Raw genomic sequence first — 14,452 nt, 5'->3', positions numbered from 1 at the left:
CCTAGCTGAGGCTTAAAAAGGTGTCCATACAAACTTCTTGAAATACCCTCGTTTCACAAACATTTTGCATGGCCAGCCCCTCACTCAGTTGTAAGCAACCATATAAAACACTGGGGGATCTGTGTTTGCAGAGTGAGAGAGGGTGTGCAACACACCATATTACATGGGGCTGTGAGGTAACCCAGGGGCATATCAGCAAGCAGGCTTTAAAAAATTATCGCCGCTTTTGCGTCTGTTTTCGGACGAAAAGCGTTGATAATTTTATCGCCTTATCTGCAAGGTCACACTATCGCGTGAAACCTTGCCTTATCTCCATTTCCCTTAAAGCCCATCTTTGCATCTCTAATGAGATGCAAAGTGGGCGTTCCTCCCCAGGATAACGGGAGAAATGTCACTAAGCGACATTTCTCCTATTATCAAGCCTCACGCAAAGCAGCATAGCGACAGGAAAAGTAGCAATAACCTCTTTTATCGCTACTTTCCTTACGCCTGCAAAGTGCGCTTAGCGATAATTATCGCCAGTTGTTGCTGATATGCCCCCAGTTCTTCGTCTAGAGAAGTACTTTTTAATCGGAGAAAACAAATGAAACAGTTGAATGTCTTCAAAACTGCTATTCTCCATGTGTAGAATCCTCAGTATTAACTATGTGGGAGGAGCCACGATTTACATGAATCTTCATTTATACTTATGGAATTTTCTGAGAAAGTTGGAAAACTATTTAAATCGTGGGTGCAAGCTTATAATGCATAGATTTCTGATTTTCGAAATTTCTGTTTATGGTCCGATAGAAGTAAAAACCTACAACCCAGTTAAATGTTGGCTGAAAATGTTAGAGGTTTAAAAACATGATTCTCTGCTGTGATCATGGGTCTAAATTGTAATATGTCTTCGAAATGTATTGTAAAAGGAGAACTAGAAGAAACAATGCCTGACTGACAGATTTTTTTTTTCTTAAACAGGCGGCTCAAGGTGGCGGCCATCGAACCTTGCTGTATGGACACGCAATCCTGCTCCGCCATTCCTATAGTGGCATGGTATGTAACACGCCTGACTTGATTTCGCATACAGCAAACATATATTCCTGAGTCTGCTTCATGTGAGAGAGAGCAAGAGAGAGAAGGAGAGACAAATAGGGAGTGAGAGAGGGTTGTTAGCCCAAACCTCTACTCCTGGTCCCTATTAAATCCACGGGGACTGGGGCCATGCAGAGAGGCCTTCCTCCTTGGGTTGGAGAGTATAATGAGCCCCATAGGGCCAGATCTCACTGGGGACACTACTCTGTGCTACACGGAATTGAGACCTGACTGTAGAAATGTGAACTAGAAACCCAAGAGAATTCCTTCTCAATATAAGCACTAATCTTAGAAATGTTTCCATCAAAATTAACTGGACTGTGAGCCATCTAGAGCTACAGTTTTTATGGCCAACTTATATTTAGCTTCATGCTCTCTGCTTGCAATGTATAAATACTATGGGGCAGATTTACAAGACCCTTGCGCCACCGGTGCGTCACTTTTTGTAACAGCGGCGCATTTTAAGGCTCCATATTTACAAGGGCAGGAAAAGCTACCCTGCGTGGCTTTTCCTGTCCTTGTAAATATGGCCCCTTTGCACGCAGCACTTTGTGTGAAAGGGGTGTTTCATGGGATTTGCTGTGGGTGTTCCCACGCAACACCCATGGAACCTGACACATTTCCAGATTTACAAGGAATCGTAAATCTGGAAATACGTGTGTATTAATTTCTCCTCGTTTTTTTCCCCTCTTTCTATGCGTGCTGCATTCTGCTGCACACACAGAAAGAGGAAATCACTTCCATGTACAGGAAGGTGTCCCTTCCTGAACATAAATAATCATTGAAACAATGAGTTTGTTCAACTTCTATGTGTGCTAATGCAGCACACATAGAAGTTGAAAAACGCCGTTTCTGGTTGTTTATGTGCTGGAATGGAACCCTTCCTGCACATAAACAATCATCCCTGTGACGCAGGCATCCTTGCATCATGGTGCAAGCGTCCCTGCGCCGGCACATAGCAGCAGTTTGTGTGCCAGTGCAGGGGGAAGCACAGAGATGCGACATACTGTTGCAAATATGTTGCATCCCTGTGCTTTGAAAGTGACTCAGTGCGGCGCAGCCAAATGGCTCGCGGCACGCAGTGAGTCACTTTCCTGTAAATCTGCCCCGATGTATTGGGCTCTAGTGACCTGTTGGTTTCGGAATGCGCACTACAGTGGAATTCTGTTATGTTATGTTATGGTATGGTATGTTATGTTATGTTACATTATAGGGATTTGTACGGCACGCTAACCACCCAGAAGGGTATTAAATCGCCTAGAAGAAGTGAACTGCACTTTCTAAGAGAAGCTTAATTGAAAAGCCAGGTTTTCAATTTCCTTTAAAATCAAGGAGGGAGCTAGCTGCTCTGGTGGGGAGATTTAACTCGGTAACACAAGAATGTCGGTCCCAATGCACCTTTTCGGCATTTCCGGTCCACACACTTTGGAATCTAGGAACAGGGAGTCTAGGGGTGGGGGAAAGCAGCCTACTGCTAGTGGAGTCAAATGACAGGCACACACCGTTGGGCTCTCCCACAGGCCTTACCTATCATGAGTCATGGGGCTATGGGGAGGTGTACTAAATTATCCTTTGTCTTTCAGTCAGTGGTTTATACTACATCTTATAGCTTATGCTAAATCTTATTTGCACTCAGTTGGTGTCCATGGCCATTGGATGATAAGGGCGGACGTGGTAAAAGTGCTCTTTCCGTTCCCAAAACACGTGCTTATTGCTGGTGCTCTGCCACACCAGCGCATGATACAATTATACCACCCACAGGTCATGTTGCACCATATGCCCAGGTGTTACACGTACCTATGGCTTTGAGTGTTCCCAACTCTCACTCAGGTACTTTTCCATACAGCTGGAGCAGCCCCTGTTTCTTCTATGAACAAAGCTTATGGACACCAGATAACACCTCCATGGAGCTTCTTCATTTACCTCAGTTTTATTAATATTTTTTAGAGTTCAAACCTCAGTATGTTCCATATAACACTGTACAAAAGTGATACAATCCAATAGCACAAATGTTAATGTTGGCATATTTAACATAAGCAGTGAAGTCGGGAAGTATACTTTGCTTCATGATAAAATATTTTCCCAATAACCTTATATACCTAAGTTCAGTGAGTTCACATCTTAAGTCAGAAACTGTTTTTTTGAACTGAAAGATTTTGAGGTCTTTGCACTTCATACCAGGGAGGGAGGCACACTTAGATCCCCTGGGAATGTGTTATGTATCTGGGTTGTCTTCGGTCAAAGAAACCTGATCTAAACAATCCACCAATGGATGGGGGCAAATCTTGAAAAGCAGGACATAATGAATTTTTGTGACAGACAGTGTCTTTTTTCCTGTCCCAATACTATTAGCAAATGGCGGCCATCTTTTTTTTAAAAAAAGCCTTCTAGCTTGGCGAAGTCAATATGGAGACATCAATATAGGAAAGCTCTAATCAATGTTCTCCCCTCCCCGACACTGTATGAAAACTATGGTAACACTTTGGTATATGTGGATTCATAATGTGATGCTGGAATAAAGAGTTTAATTTTTCCAGGCCCTAGAGGAGAACGTTGCTTAATGCCCACACTTACACGCTACCACTGAGGACATCAGGCGCCATTTTGATGCGACAGGGCAAACAAGAGTAACTCGGCCTTTGAGTGCCTGCCATGAACAAAGACTCGTGGTCATTCACAAAACTGCTATACACATGTACATTCTTAAGCAAAATGAAGACTTTAAACGTGTGGTATTAAAAAGGTGGTGACCGCTTTTTGTACTTAAACAGTTTAAGAAGTCTAAGCGTAAATGTTCCTACTGAAATGTGCGGCGCGCAACGTGAGCAAAATAATGTGTATTATTAGTCTTAACTCTGAGAATAATTCTAAACCCTTAGATTCAAAAAATAAATTAATAAAAACGTATTACAGGGCCATAAATTAACCTTACATATCATCAGTTCCTGTTATTAATACAAAGAGGTGAACGTATTCGTTGATGTCGCCACTTCGACCATCTCTCCTTTAACAGGTAGAGAAGGCTAGCAACAGCGGCATACTAAATACGTGTTTCATTCTAAGGCACTGACTTATGCTTTGTCACTAGCGCTTTAAATGCCTACACTATTGTTTGGCGAGACCATTGTGTTGCTTTTTATGCAAATGTGTTCTAATCTAGTTAGGTTTTGTAGGTTCCAGTTTATGCCCCTGTCATTTGCCTTTTCTTAGAGTTAGTTTGCATTTCACGATTTGTCAATGTGAGGATCAGCATTCATCTGTGTACCCAAATATCTCCTTAAAAGTCCTGATCAACGACGTCAATGATAAGTTCCTACAAATGATAACGTTTTTTCATTGCTTGTTTTCGGCTCATGTCTAACAATTGCCTACATTTTGGGCACATTCACTCTTTCCTCTACTCAGAATTTCAGGAACACTCATTTATTCCTGAACAACTTTATGCTCTGTAGAAACTGACCTTTATTCCTTTCTGTCCTGCATTTCTCAACAAGCATTGGCATAGCCAATAGGTCTCGCCTTTGGGACCTTATAAGTGTTTAGTTATCCAGCACAATATCCTTGGTGCAACAACATCAACTGTTGCATGGCTATACACTTATAAGGTCTCAAAGGCGAGATCTATTGGCTATGCCAATGCTTGTTTTTCTTCATGTTTTCTCTCAGGTTACCTACTGTGTGGCCACTGAAGTGAAGGTGTCAGTGACATTAGTTCCCGTGGCTAGTGTTGTCACCTGGCTTTTCTTTTTAACCCGAATGACCAGTATTTTACTCTTCAGAACAGTAATTAGGGTGATGACCTAAAGCCAGCATTTTTCCCCCTTATCAATACACAGTTAAAACAGCAAATGCAAGAAGAAAATACTTTTAAACGTTTTCTGTAGCTATCTAAATTATCTCTGGTTGATAACTAAAGTAAACCGAGATAGAAAAGCCGTGTTGGAAATAAAAGCAGCACATTTTACAGAAATTCCTATTTAAGTATCTTACAGACCCTTAAAGCATGAGCAAAATGGCTAGTTTTTTTCTGTGGGAAAGGAGACAACCCTACATGTGACGTAATCATTCATTCTAATTAATACTCACGCCTAAGAATTCTTAAAGCTTGCTCTGAGGTAGAGCGGGCATTGTAAGCAGTGATTAGCTGGGCCACTCTCTCCCTTACATACACGGTACTAATGCTTGTTGTCGCGATCTTCAGTCTTATTGTCTTGATAAAATTAAGCTAACCTGTCCGAGTATAGTTTAAGAGAATGTAAATGTAATGTAGTGCATTTATATAGCGCTCTGCACACCCCTGAAAGGGTCTCTCAGGCACTGTGCACATACCACTGTGGAACCTTTCCTGGCCTTTCCCTGTGAAGTACCCACTCCTGGGCACCCCCAAGGTGAAGCCAGGCATCCTTAGCGCTGTTGGGGCCATTGTGGAGATTAAGCAAGCTGTTACCAGGAGTTGCAGAGTGGGACCCATGATTAGAATAGGCACCTGAGGAGAGAATTATCAGGTCCGGGTAAATTAAGCCCAAGACCCGCCAAGGTGGGAATTGAACCCTGGTCCGGGCCAAACCTCTGCATCAGGGTCTGCCACTCTAACCATTGAGCCACACTTCTCCACAGAGAAGTGAACAAAAGATTGCAGACTTTGCTAACCAGTGTTTCTGTTAAGAGTGTCCATATTTGTAAGAATACATTCACTATTCGATTTCCTATGTCTGTCACGTGATGACTTCAGGGCCGTCACTAGCTCCCAAATTAATAATCATATGGCGATCTCTGTACCAGGGATTTTTGGACTTAATCAGTGCTGTGAATTTCGGACCTAATCAGTAGCTCTTTGAGGAGTGGAGTTTCTACAACCGAAGCATCAAGGAGGCCATTCAGTGTAGAAAAACTGATATATTTAACCATTCCTGCATTGCTGATAAACACCATTTGTTATTTTAGCATGTTCCCTCGGTGATGTCAGTTTAGTTATGAGAGGCACTGTGACATCATTCCTCCAACGGCCCCTTTAAATTGAGCCAGGATACCCAATTAATTACGAATGTTTCTCTCGACTCCAAAGATGGCAGTCACCACAGACATATTATAATTTTTTTTTTTTATTAAACATTCTTGAAGGCAGCAACTTTACATCTGCAAATCATCGAGAGGTCAATAAGTGTTGACTATTCTTATCTGGGTTTTGCCAACCGGGGGTGGAGGGAGGGAGGAGAAGGTTCTCCCCTGGAAGTACTGTCCTGTCTTTGGGCAGCAGCCAAGCTCATGTTGTTTCTGTGGCTTTTGACGTCCGAAGCCACAAACTCCTTTTGGGTAGCCTTAAAGAGCAGCAGGGGTGCCAGACCACACGTTTAGCAGGATTCACTGCTTCTCGACGGATCGACATTCCTGAGTTATTGCTAGTCCAGGGACAGTACGTAAAGGCTGCACGTTTGGAAGTATACAAACCGCTTAAATAAATAAATCAGTGCAGAAGTCTGTAAAGCGGCTTTTATGTTGCATAATCATCAGATATGCAATAACAAACACGGCAAAGACGAGAAGAAAGCAGAGTTCGAAATACGAGTGGTGCGCACACGCGCGCCACAGGGAGCGATCTGTTTTCAATTATTGCGCCCGTGTCTGGGCACGATAATTGAAAACAGATGTGGCCTGTGCGGGTAACCACAAGCAATAGGCCGTGGGCGGAGCAAAGGCAAGACATGCACCCGCCTTTGCCCAATTGCGTGCTGTCTTTCTTAGAAAGACGCACGCAAAGCCCAATACCCTATGACATAAACAAAAACACACGCACGAGCGAGTGGTGAGCCTTCTGAAGCCCTTACATAAAGTCGAGCAGAGTAGCACATACGCGCTCGCTAGGCTCGACCTAAAAAAGAAGCCCTGAACCGGACACCGTGAAAGCAACTAGTTGATGCCTCCTTAAAGAACATTATTTTATTGGAAAGAAATGTTGTAAACACAATCTGAGAGCCCACAAAAATAGTTCACAAATAAAACAACGAATATGTGGCTGAGCTAGGCAAGCTCCCTGTTGTTTTGATACTTGGTCACAAGTGCAAAATCTTGAAAAAAGTCATACACTTGTACTTTGAGTTTGTATTTATTTATTTCGTTTTTTTGATCCAAAGATGGTAGACAACAAACGCAACACAGATAACACTATATCGAGAACAAAAACAGGCTTCAAAAGTTAACCTCAAGGCAGGCTGGATAGCTCATGGGAGGGATGTTCAGCACTATTAACGCTGGGTGGGGTTGATGTATACTCCTGATGTTGGGAGGCAGTTCATGCCACATGTGCCTGGATTTATAGACCACCTGTATTTGTTAATGCAGTACCCAAAACAGCTCTGTGACTCTGCAACAAAGAATAGGGAGCTTTGCTTCTTTTTTGTACAACAGCATTAGATGTAACATGAAAATGTTCTGGACCAGCACATTTCGCTCTTAAATACTTTGGCAACCAAGTGCTGCCTCAATTTTAGTGGTGCTAGGTGTTTCACCCTGACCGAAAGTTTAACAATCTTCAGTTTGTCTTTAACCTACCTTAATTTGTCTCAAATAACCAGAAACATTTCACCCTCACTGGAAGTTTGACCTACCTAAATTTGTCTCAAATAAGCAGAAACATTTCACCTTCACTGCAAGTTTAACCTACCTCAATTTGTCTCAAATAACCAGAAACTATCAACTCAGCCCCCTGGGGAGGTATGCCTTCCTCTTCCACTGCTGTAAAATACACTGTGTCAGTTCTAGTATGGAATCTCATCAATTTTGCTGTTAAGGTTGACCCCGGGCTCACCCGCTGAGCTGTAATCAAGGAAGGTTGATGGTTTGGATAATGGTACAGGAAAGACTCTTCACATGATTCTAACTGAAAGAGTTTTTTCCTCTTCTTTTCCTTCCAGTATCTATGCTGCCTCTCCACCTCCCGCTCCTCGACAGATAAACTGGCATTCGACGTTGGCTTGCAGGAGGACACAACGGGTGAGCATGATAATACATGAACTGGCTGAAATGATGTGACATTATTAGAAACGATGCTCTAACATTAAATTATATTCTGTTGAAATACTCACCCTTTTTAGGTCTCACCCGCCAGACAGCACAAGCTGAGTATGGGTGAAAAGACCTATCGTCAGCTTACAGTGCACTAAGAACCAGGCCATTACTTACCATTGATTGGCTTAATTATTGCTCTCATTTGTTGTTTTTTTGTCAGCTTGTGTGTGTTTTACTTAGTTTTTTTGTGTTTGTCCCTCCCCTGGAGCTTGCATGCATTGCATATGTCCACCCACTTCTCACTTTTAAAGCACTACTTTTCTTCTTTTTTAAGCACTTCACGAGAGTTCATGTGTTTTCCAGCTGTCTCCCTCAGGTACTGCTCTTTCCCCCCTCAGGCGCGCTCCATGTTGCTCTCTCTCACCTATGTGCTTCTCCCTGACCTCTCTGTGTTTAGCTCACTCTCAGGTGCTTCTCGCTCCATTTTGCTTTCTTGCCTGCGTGGTCCCCAACAACTGACATTCCTCTATCTAACTCGCACAATTCTATTGCTTCCCCTGTACTCTGAATTCCTTCCCCTACCTTCTGTATTACTTTACCCACCTATGCCTGACGTGTTACTTCTGCCCTCTATATTGCATATGCTTCCATGTGTTGCTTAGCCACCAGGGATAGCTTTCTTCCCTACATGCACCCTCCGTGTTGCTTCTGCCCCCACTCTCCATGTTGCATCTGTTCCATGTTGCTTCTCTCTGTTGTATTGCTTTGTTACCCACCCACATCCTCCATATTGCTTCCTCCAACCCTCACTGTCCCTGTTGCTTCCCCTACCCGCCCCTTAAAAAAGAAAAAAAACACTTCCTCGCTATATTTTTAGGTTGAGCATTCGAGACCTCTTGCATATACTTTAGTATGTACTTATATGTATATGTACTTTGTGGGCTCTGGAGATCAGCCCTAGGACTTGTCTGCTTCCGTTTAGGGACTTTTTTTTTCTGTTCAACTACCTCTATTAACTGTGTTGATAGAAAACGACCAGTTGAATTGCTTTTTGCTTGTTCAACTGCCTCTATGTAACTGTCTTGCTAGAAAACGACCAGTAGAGGTCAGTAAAATATCAGAACTGCTTTCTGCTGAGGGACTTTTTATTTTTATTTTTCTGGCAACTGCATCTATTTTACTTTCTTGATAGAAAACGACCAGCAGAGTTCAGTAAAATACCAGAATCACTTTAGCATTCTGTAGATTCCAGTCCATAGAAATTTTCTTCCACAAGCACCCGTAGACAATAATATTTTTTTCAAATCTTGTATTTTCAGTGATATGAACACCGAAGGCCCTGATTTTAAATTAAAAACAGAGATTTGGACTACACCATTTCCCGCTGAAAGGCAATATTTCTCTCCATGTGTTTCCATGCCTGGCGTGTCACGCAGTTTGGTGCTTACTTTCCATCCATGTTAAAGAACAGTAGATGTTTCAGCACCCAGGCTAATGTGCTGCATAGCTAAATACATATAAGGTCCCAAAGGCAGGACAGATTATATTGCAAATGCTTGTTTTATTTATTTGTATTTACTGATCTATCTCGGATTGGTTTATAAAAAGATAAAAGAGTGCCTGTCTCATTTTGTAGGCATGCGCATGCATGTTGAGCATGTCTACAGAATGAGGCAGGCAACTGTGTCAGAGCACTTTTTTTGTTTACTCTTTAGCCATGTGGCAAAGCATCTAGGAAGCATTACTAAAACCCATTGGCAAAGTTAGTAGGTCCCAAAGGTGAAACCAATTGGTTTTGCCAACTCATGTTAACAGATTGGTTGCAGTGTCATGGATGTATGTTTAGGCACATATCTGATATCCTGGGTTGTGTACACACCCTTTAATGGGCATCGGCTGCCTACAGTCCTTCAAAAACAAGCAGTGGCATAGCCAAAACGTCTCCGCAATGCCTTAGCTATTGATCTTGTCAAAGTGAATGTCTTTTAGCCATGTTGTCTAGCAGCACATCTCCTTTTCAGCATGGCTGAAAGTTACTGAAAGCCAAAAATCGAAGGAAGTTGAGCCGATGCTGAGTCTCTTCGCCCCCATGTTGAGTTTATTGTCCTGTGTCTATCCTAACACAAAAAAAAATGCTGTGACATGGCCTGCACTGAACGCAACACAGCGCTTTTTCCAGTGCTGCTAGACAACATGGCTAAAAGACTTTCACATTGACAAGGCCAATAGCTCTGGCATTGCTGAGATCTATTGGCTTTGCCAAAGCTTGTGCGGTGTTGACGGGGTCTTGCTGAAAAATGTGGAAGTGATAGTGAGAAACAGTTGAGGAGCTTTAAAGTGCAGTGAGGATATAGCGTAATGGCCAGAGCTACCGACAAGGGATCTAGGGAACCAGGTTCAAATCTGGGGGGCGGCTGAACAATTTGTGATTCTGGGCAAATCACTTATGCTTTCCCCTGCCTATGAGAATAAATGTGTCATTGTGTAATTTAACTGGTGAGCACTAGAAGTGCTCCAATACCATCAGCTGGTTTTAGCACTATGGCAAGATGGAGGACGGAACATGCGCTCCAATACAATCGGATTGGGCAACAACAAAAAAAGCAGCAGCGACGGGGGAAGTTGTGGGGTGGCGGGTCAAGCAGGGAAGCAGAAGGGGATGGGAAGATGAGCAAGCAGTGACTGGCAAAAAAAACTTAATTGAAGCAGTATCAGCAACAGAATGAATGTGTCATTGTGTAATGTAACTGGTGAGCACTTAAAGTGCTCCAATGCCATCGGCTTGTGTTCATGCGATGGCAAGATGGACAATGGCGTGAGCGCTCCAATACCATCGGATCATACACAAAAATAAACAAGTGCTGTTCGTGTTTTAATACTTTTTTATGAAATGCATTTGTTTATGTACACGCACATGCATTTTAGTGTACAAGGGAGATGGCCTGAAAATGCAAGTACTCCTATGGAGTGCTTGAAAACAAAGAAAAAAACATGTATGTTTAGGCACAGAACAGAGCTGCATACCTGTTTCTAAACATACTCATCCTGTCCACAGTGTGTACATCAAATCAGAAACTCTCCGCAACTCTCCCAGTTAATGTATGAGCTGTAGATAGCACATCACAAAGACAACGTGTGGCGACCACAGCTCCATGTTTTTGAAATATCCTTTCAGCGGCTCAAGTACAAGTTCCCTGAGTTGCTGCATATGCATACAAATGGCTTGATGCTGTTCAAAATAGGCACATGGTCAATTTGCTGTCTTGGCACTTTGTTCATGATAAGGCCCCTGGGCCTACAGTCCAATTTTTTACTATGATGCAAATTTAGATTAGCCTTTTTGCGAATGAGGTTAAATTGCCTAATTTAGACTTTATTGCGAAACCCAGGCAAATAGTAACAGAGCATGTGGTAAACATATGGTCTTGAATGGGCCATCTGGTAAATGATGTCACAATATGTCCCAAAACTCAAGCAGATGTCATTAAAAAAGAAACATACTAGAATGCTGATAGTTGGTGACTGTTATTGATACAGGTCTGGGTAAAGAAAGCTGTTTCGTCTCTTCACTGGATGTTCCCTTTAAGGCATGGATACTCGCAAACATTTGCCCAAGGGCCACAAAGTACGGTCTTTGATGTGACTAAGGGCCGCACTGATGCCAGCATGCCAGTGGGTCTGGGTGGGTCAGGGATTGTGTAAGGACGTCTAAAACAATGATAAATAAACTGGCAAGCATTTATTTGCAGGTTAATAAATGCTTGCCTGTTTATATAAAAAAGAAAATTCGGAATATTAGTGTTCAGCAACTAAACAGCAGCTCGTGCTGCTGTTCACCAGGGGGGGGGGGGCACATGTAAAGGTCAGGAGGGCCGCAAGCGGCCCCTGGGCTGTGCTATCATTGCTTTAAGGCATACACAAAGCTAACGTGACTTTAGCACTTTGGTGAAAGCCCCACAAATGTAATTCTGCTGCATTGTTTGAAACCACATGCATTAATGCTGATGTGCTGTAGGTGAGTGCATAAGCTTCTTCCATGCTATATACCTATCACTGCTTGCATTTATGAATACCCCAAGACCCTCAGTGGGACTATTGGTGGAATTCAAAAAGAGGCTCATATAGATGTGTAAAATATGCATTGTGTGATGTATGAATAGGCATGTATGTAGTTTACAACAGCTTCGATATGTCTGTGCCAGACCTGCCAACCTACAAAAAAATCACACCATATGAGGAGGGGGGGCTTTGGAGGGGGCAGGGCCTCGTACCTGGAGCTACCGTAGAAGCACTGTGCCCTCCGCCCAAAAAAGACAAAGGGTCGCTGAGACTGTCGCTGATATCCTGGGTTGTGTACACACCCTTTAATGGGCATCGGCTGCCTACAGTCCTTCAAAAACAAGCATTGGCATAGCCAAAACGTCTCCGCAATGCCTTAGCTATTGATCTTGTCAAAGTGAATGTCTTTTAGCCATGTTGTCTAGCAGCACATCTCCTTTTCAGCATGGCTGAAAGTTACTGAAAGCCAAAAATCGAAGAAAGTTGAGCCGATGCTGTGTCTCTTCGCCCCCATGTTGAGTTTATTGTCCTGTGTCTATCCTAACACAAAAAAAAATGCTGTGACATGGCCTGCACTGAACGCAACACAGCGCTTTTTCCAGTGCTGCTAGACAACATGGCTAAAAGACTTTCACATTGACAAGGCCAATAGCTCTGGCATTGCTGAGATCTATTGGCTTTGCCAAAGCTTGTGCAGTGTTGACGGGGTCTTGCTGAAAAATGTGGAAGTGATAGTGAGAAACAGTTGAGGAGCTTTAAAGTGCAGTGAGGATATAGCGTAATGGCCAGAGCTACCGACAAGGGATCTAGGGAACCAGGTTCAAATCTGGGGGGCGGCTGAACAATTTGTGATTCTGGGCAAATCACTTATGCTTTCCCCTGCCTATGAGAATAAATGTGTCATTGTGTAATTTAACTGGTGAGCACTAGAAGTGCTCCAATAACATCAGCTGGTTTTAGCACTATGGCAAGATGGAGGACGGAACATGCGCTCCAATACAATCGGATTGGGCAACAACAAAAAAAGCAGCAGCGACGGGGGAAGTTGTGGGGTGGCGGGTCAAGCAGGGAAGCAGAAGGGGATGGGAAGATGAGCAAGCAGTGACTGGCAAAAAAAACTTAATTGAAGCAGTATCAGCAACAGAATGAATGTGTCATTGTGTAATGTAACTGATGAGCACTTAAAGTGCTCCAATACCATCGGCTTGTGTTCATGCGATGGCAAGATGGACAATGGCGTGAGCGCTCCAATACCATCGGATCATACACAAAAAATAAACAAGTGCTGTTCGTGTTTTAATACTTTTTTATGAAATGCATTTGTTTATGTACACGCACATGCATTTTAGTGTACAAGGGAGATGGCCTGAAAATGCAAGTACTCCTATGGAGTGCTTGAAAACAAAGAAAAAAACAGTTTAAGGAGACTTGTACTTGGTCCACGCGCTACAGGGGGCCAAACACAAGAAGAGGGCATGATGCCCTCATGCCATGATGAATGGCATCAAAGAAAATGAGAGAGACACTGAATTTTACCAATGGTAGGAGATGGGCGGCCTGTAAGACCACAGATAGAACACAACACTTCTCTTCAAGACGGCACATGAGCTGTCTAGCTAAGACCTAAAGAGCTGGAAAGTCGCTCTGTGCAGTGCTTTCCGCTGTCTTTCTTGCCACCGTGTGAGTTCGGCTCCAGTGTGAAGGGAGCCAAAGTCGTGTGACACAGTGTGACACTGTGTGTGTTGGCAGATATAATGTGTATTCTCTGGCTATGCAAGCAGGTTTCAAAATATAGATAGAAAATTTTACTTTTTTCACTTATATTAGAAATTCATGCCAATTTCAATTCCTTGACGCAAACCTTAGAGTTTACAAAATGTGGAATTGTGTTACTTTTTTTAATTGTACGTTTTATCCTGGAATGCAATACGGTATTCTCCATTTAATGCATTCTTTCCTACCCTCATCCATTAAAAAACTATGAGACTGATATCCACCTTAAATGCATACTGAGTGTGAGAAAAATTAACGTAATTTTTTTTTGTGTTTCTATGTGAAAGTTTGGAAAAATGATGCAAAAGTACGAATAATTTTATGCGAAAGGCAAAACCGGCATTTGGTGCCATATTTTACCATGAAATGGGTCCTCGCATCCATTTTGGACAATTTCATGCCTGAGTAACTCATGTCTCCCAGTTTATTTCTAGGAGTGTAACATTACAATTAATGCTGGAAGCTTGCACAATGTTCGTTTGTAGGTTTTCAGGTTAAAATCGGGACTAATGCACCACCATTAACTAGTTTCATGGTAAAA

The 14,452-nt window shown here is 42.7% G+C and overlaps 1 protein-coding gene across 1 annotated transcript in view; it reads left to right on the top strand.

The window, feature by feature from the left end:
• The window catches only part of RYR2 (ryanodine receptor 2), a 3,458,987-nt gene that overhangs the window by 864,092 nt on the left and 2,580,443 nt on the right, over nt 1-14,452 (top strand). The window contains exons 4-5 of the mRNA XM_085612346.1: nt 961-1,035; nt 7,986-8,064. Of these exons, the coding sequence (XP_085468472.1) occupies nt 961-1,035; nt 7,986-8,064 (154 nt within the window). The remainder of the gene's footprint in view (nt 1-960; nt 1,036-7,985; nt 8,065-14,452) is intronic.

Source organism: Triturus cristatus, chromosome 6 (assembly GCF_964204655.1).
Source record: "Triturus cristatus chromosome 6, aTriCri1.1, whole genome shotgun sequence".
In the NCBI taxonomy this organism is placed as follows: domain Eukaryota; kingdom Metazoa; phylum Chordata; class Amphibia; order Caudata; family Salamandridae; genus Triturus; species Triturus cristatus.
This window is presented reverse-complemented; position numbering and strand designations above follow the sequence as displayed.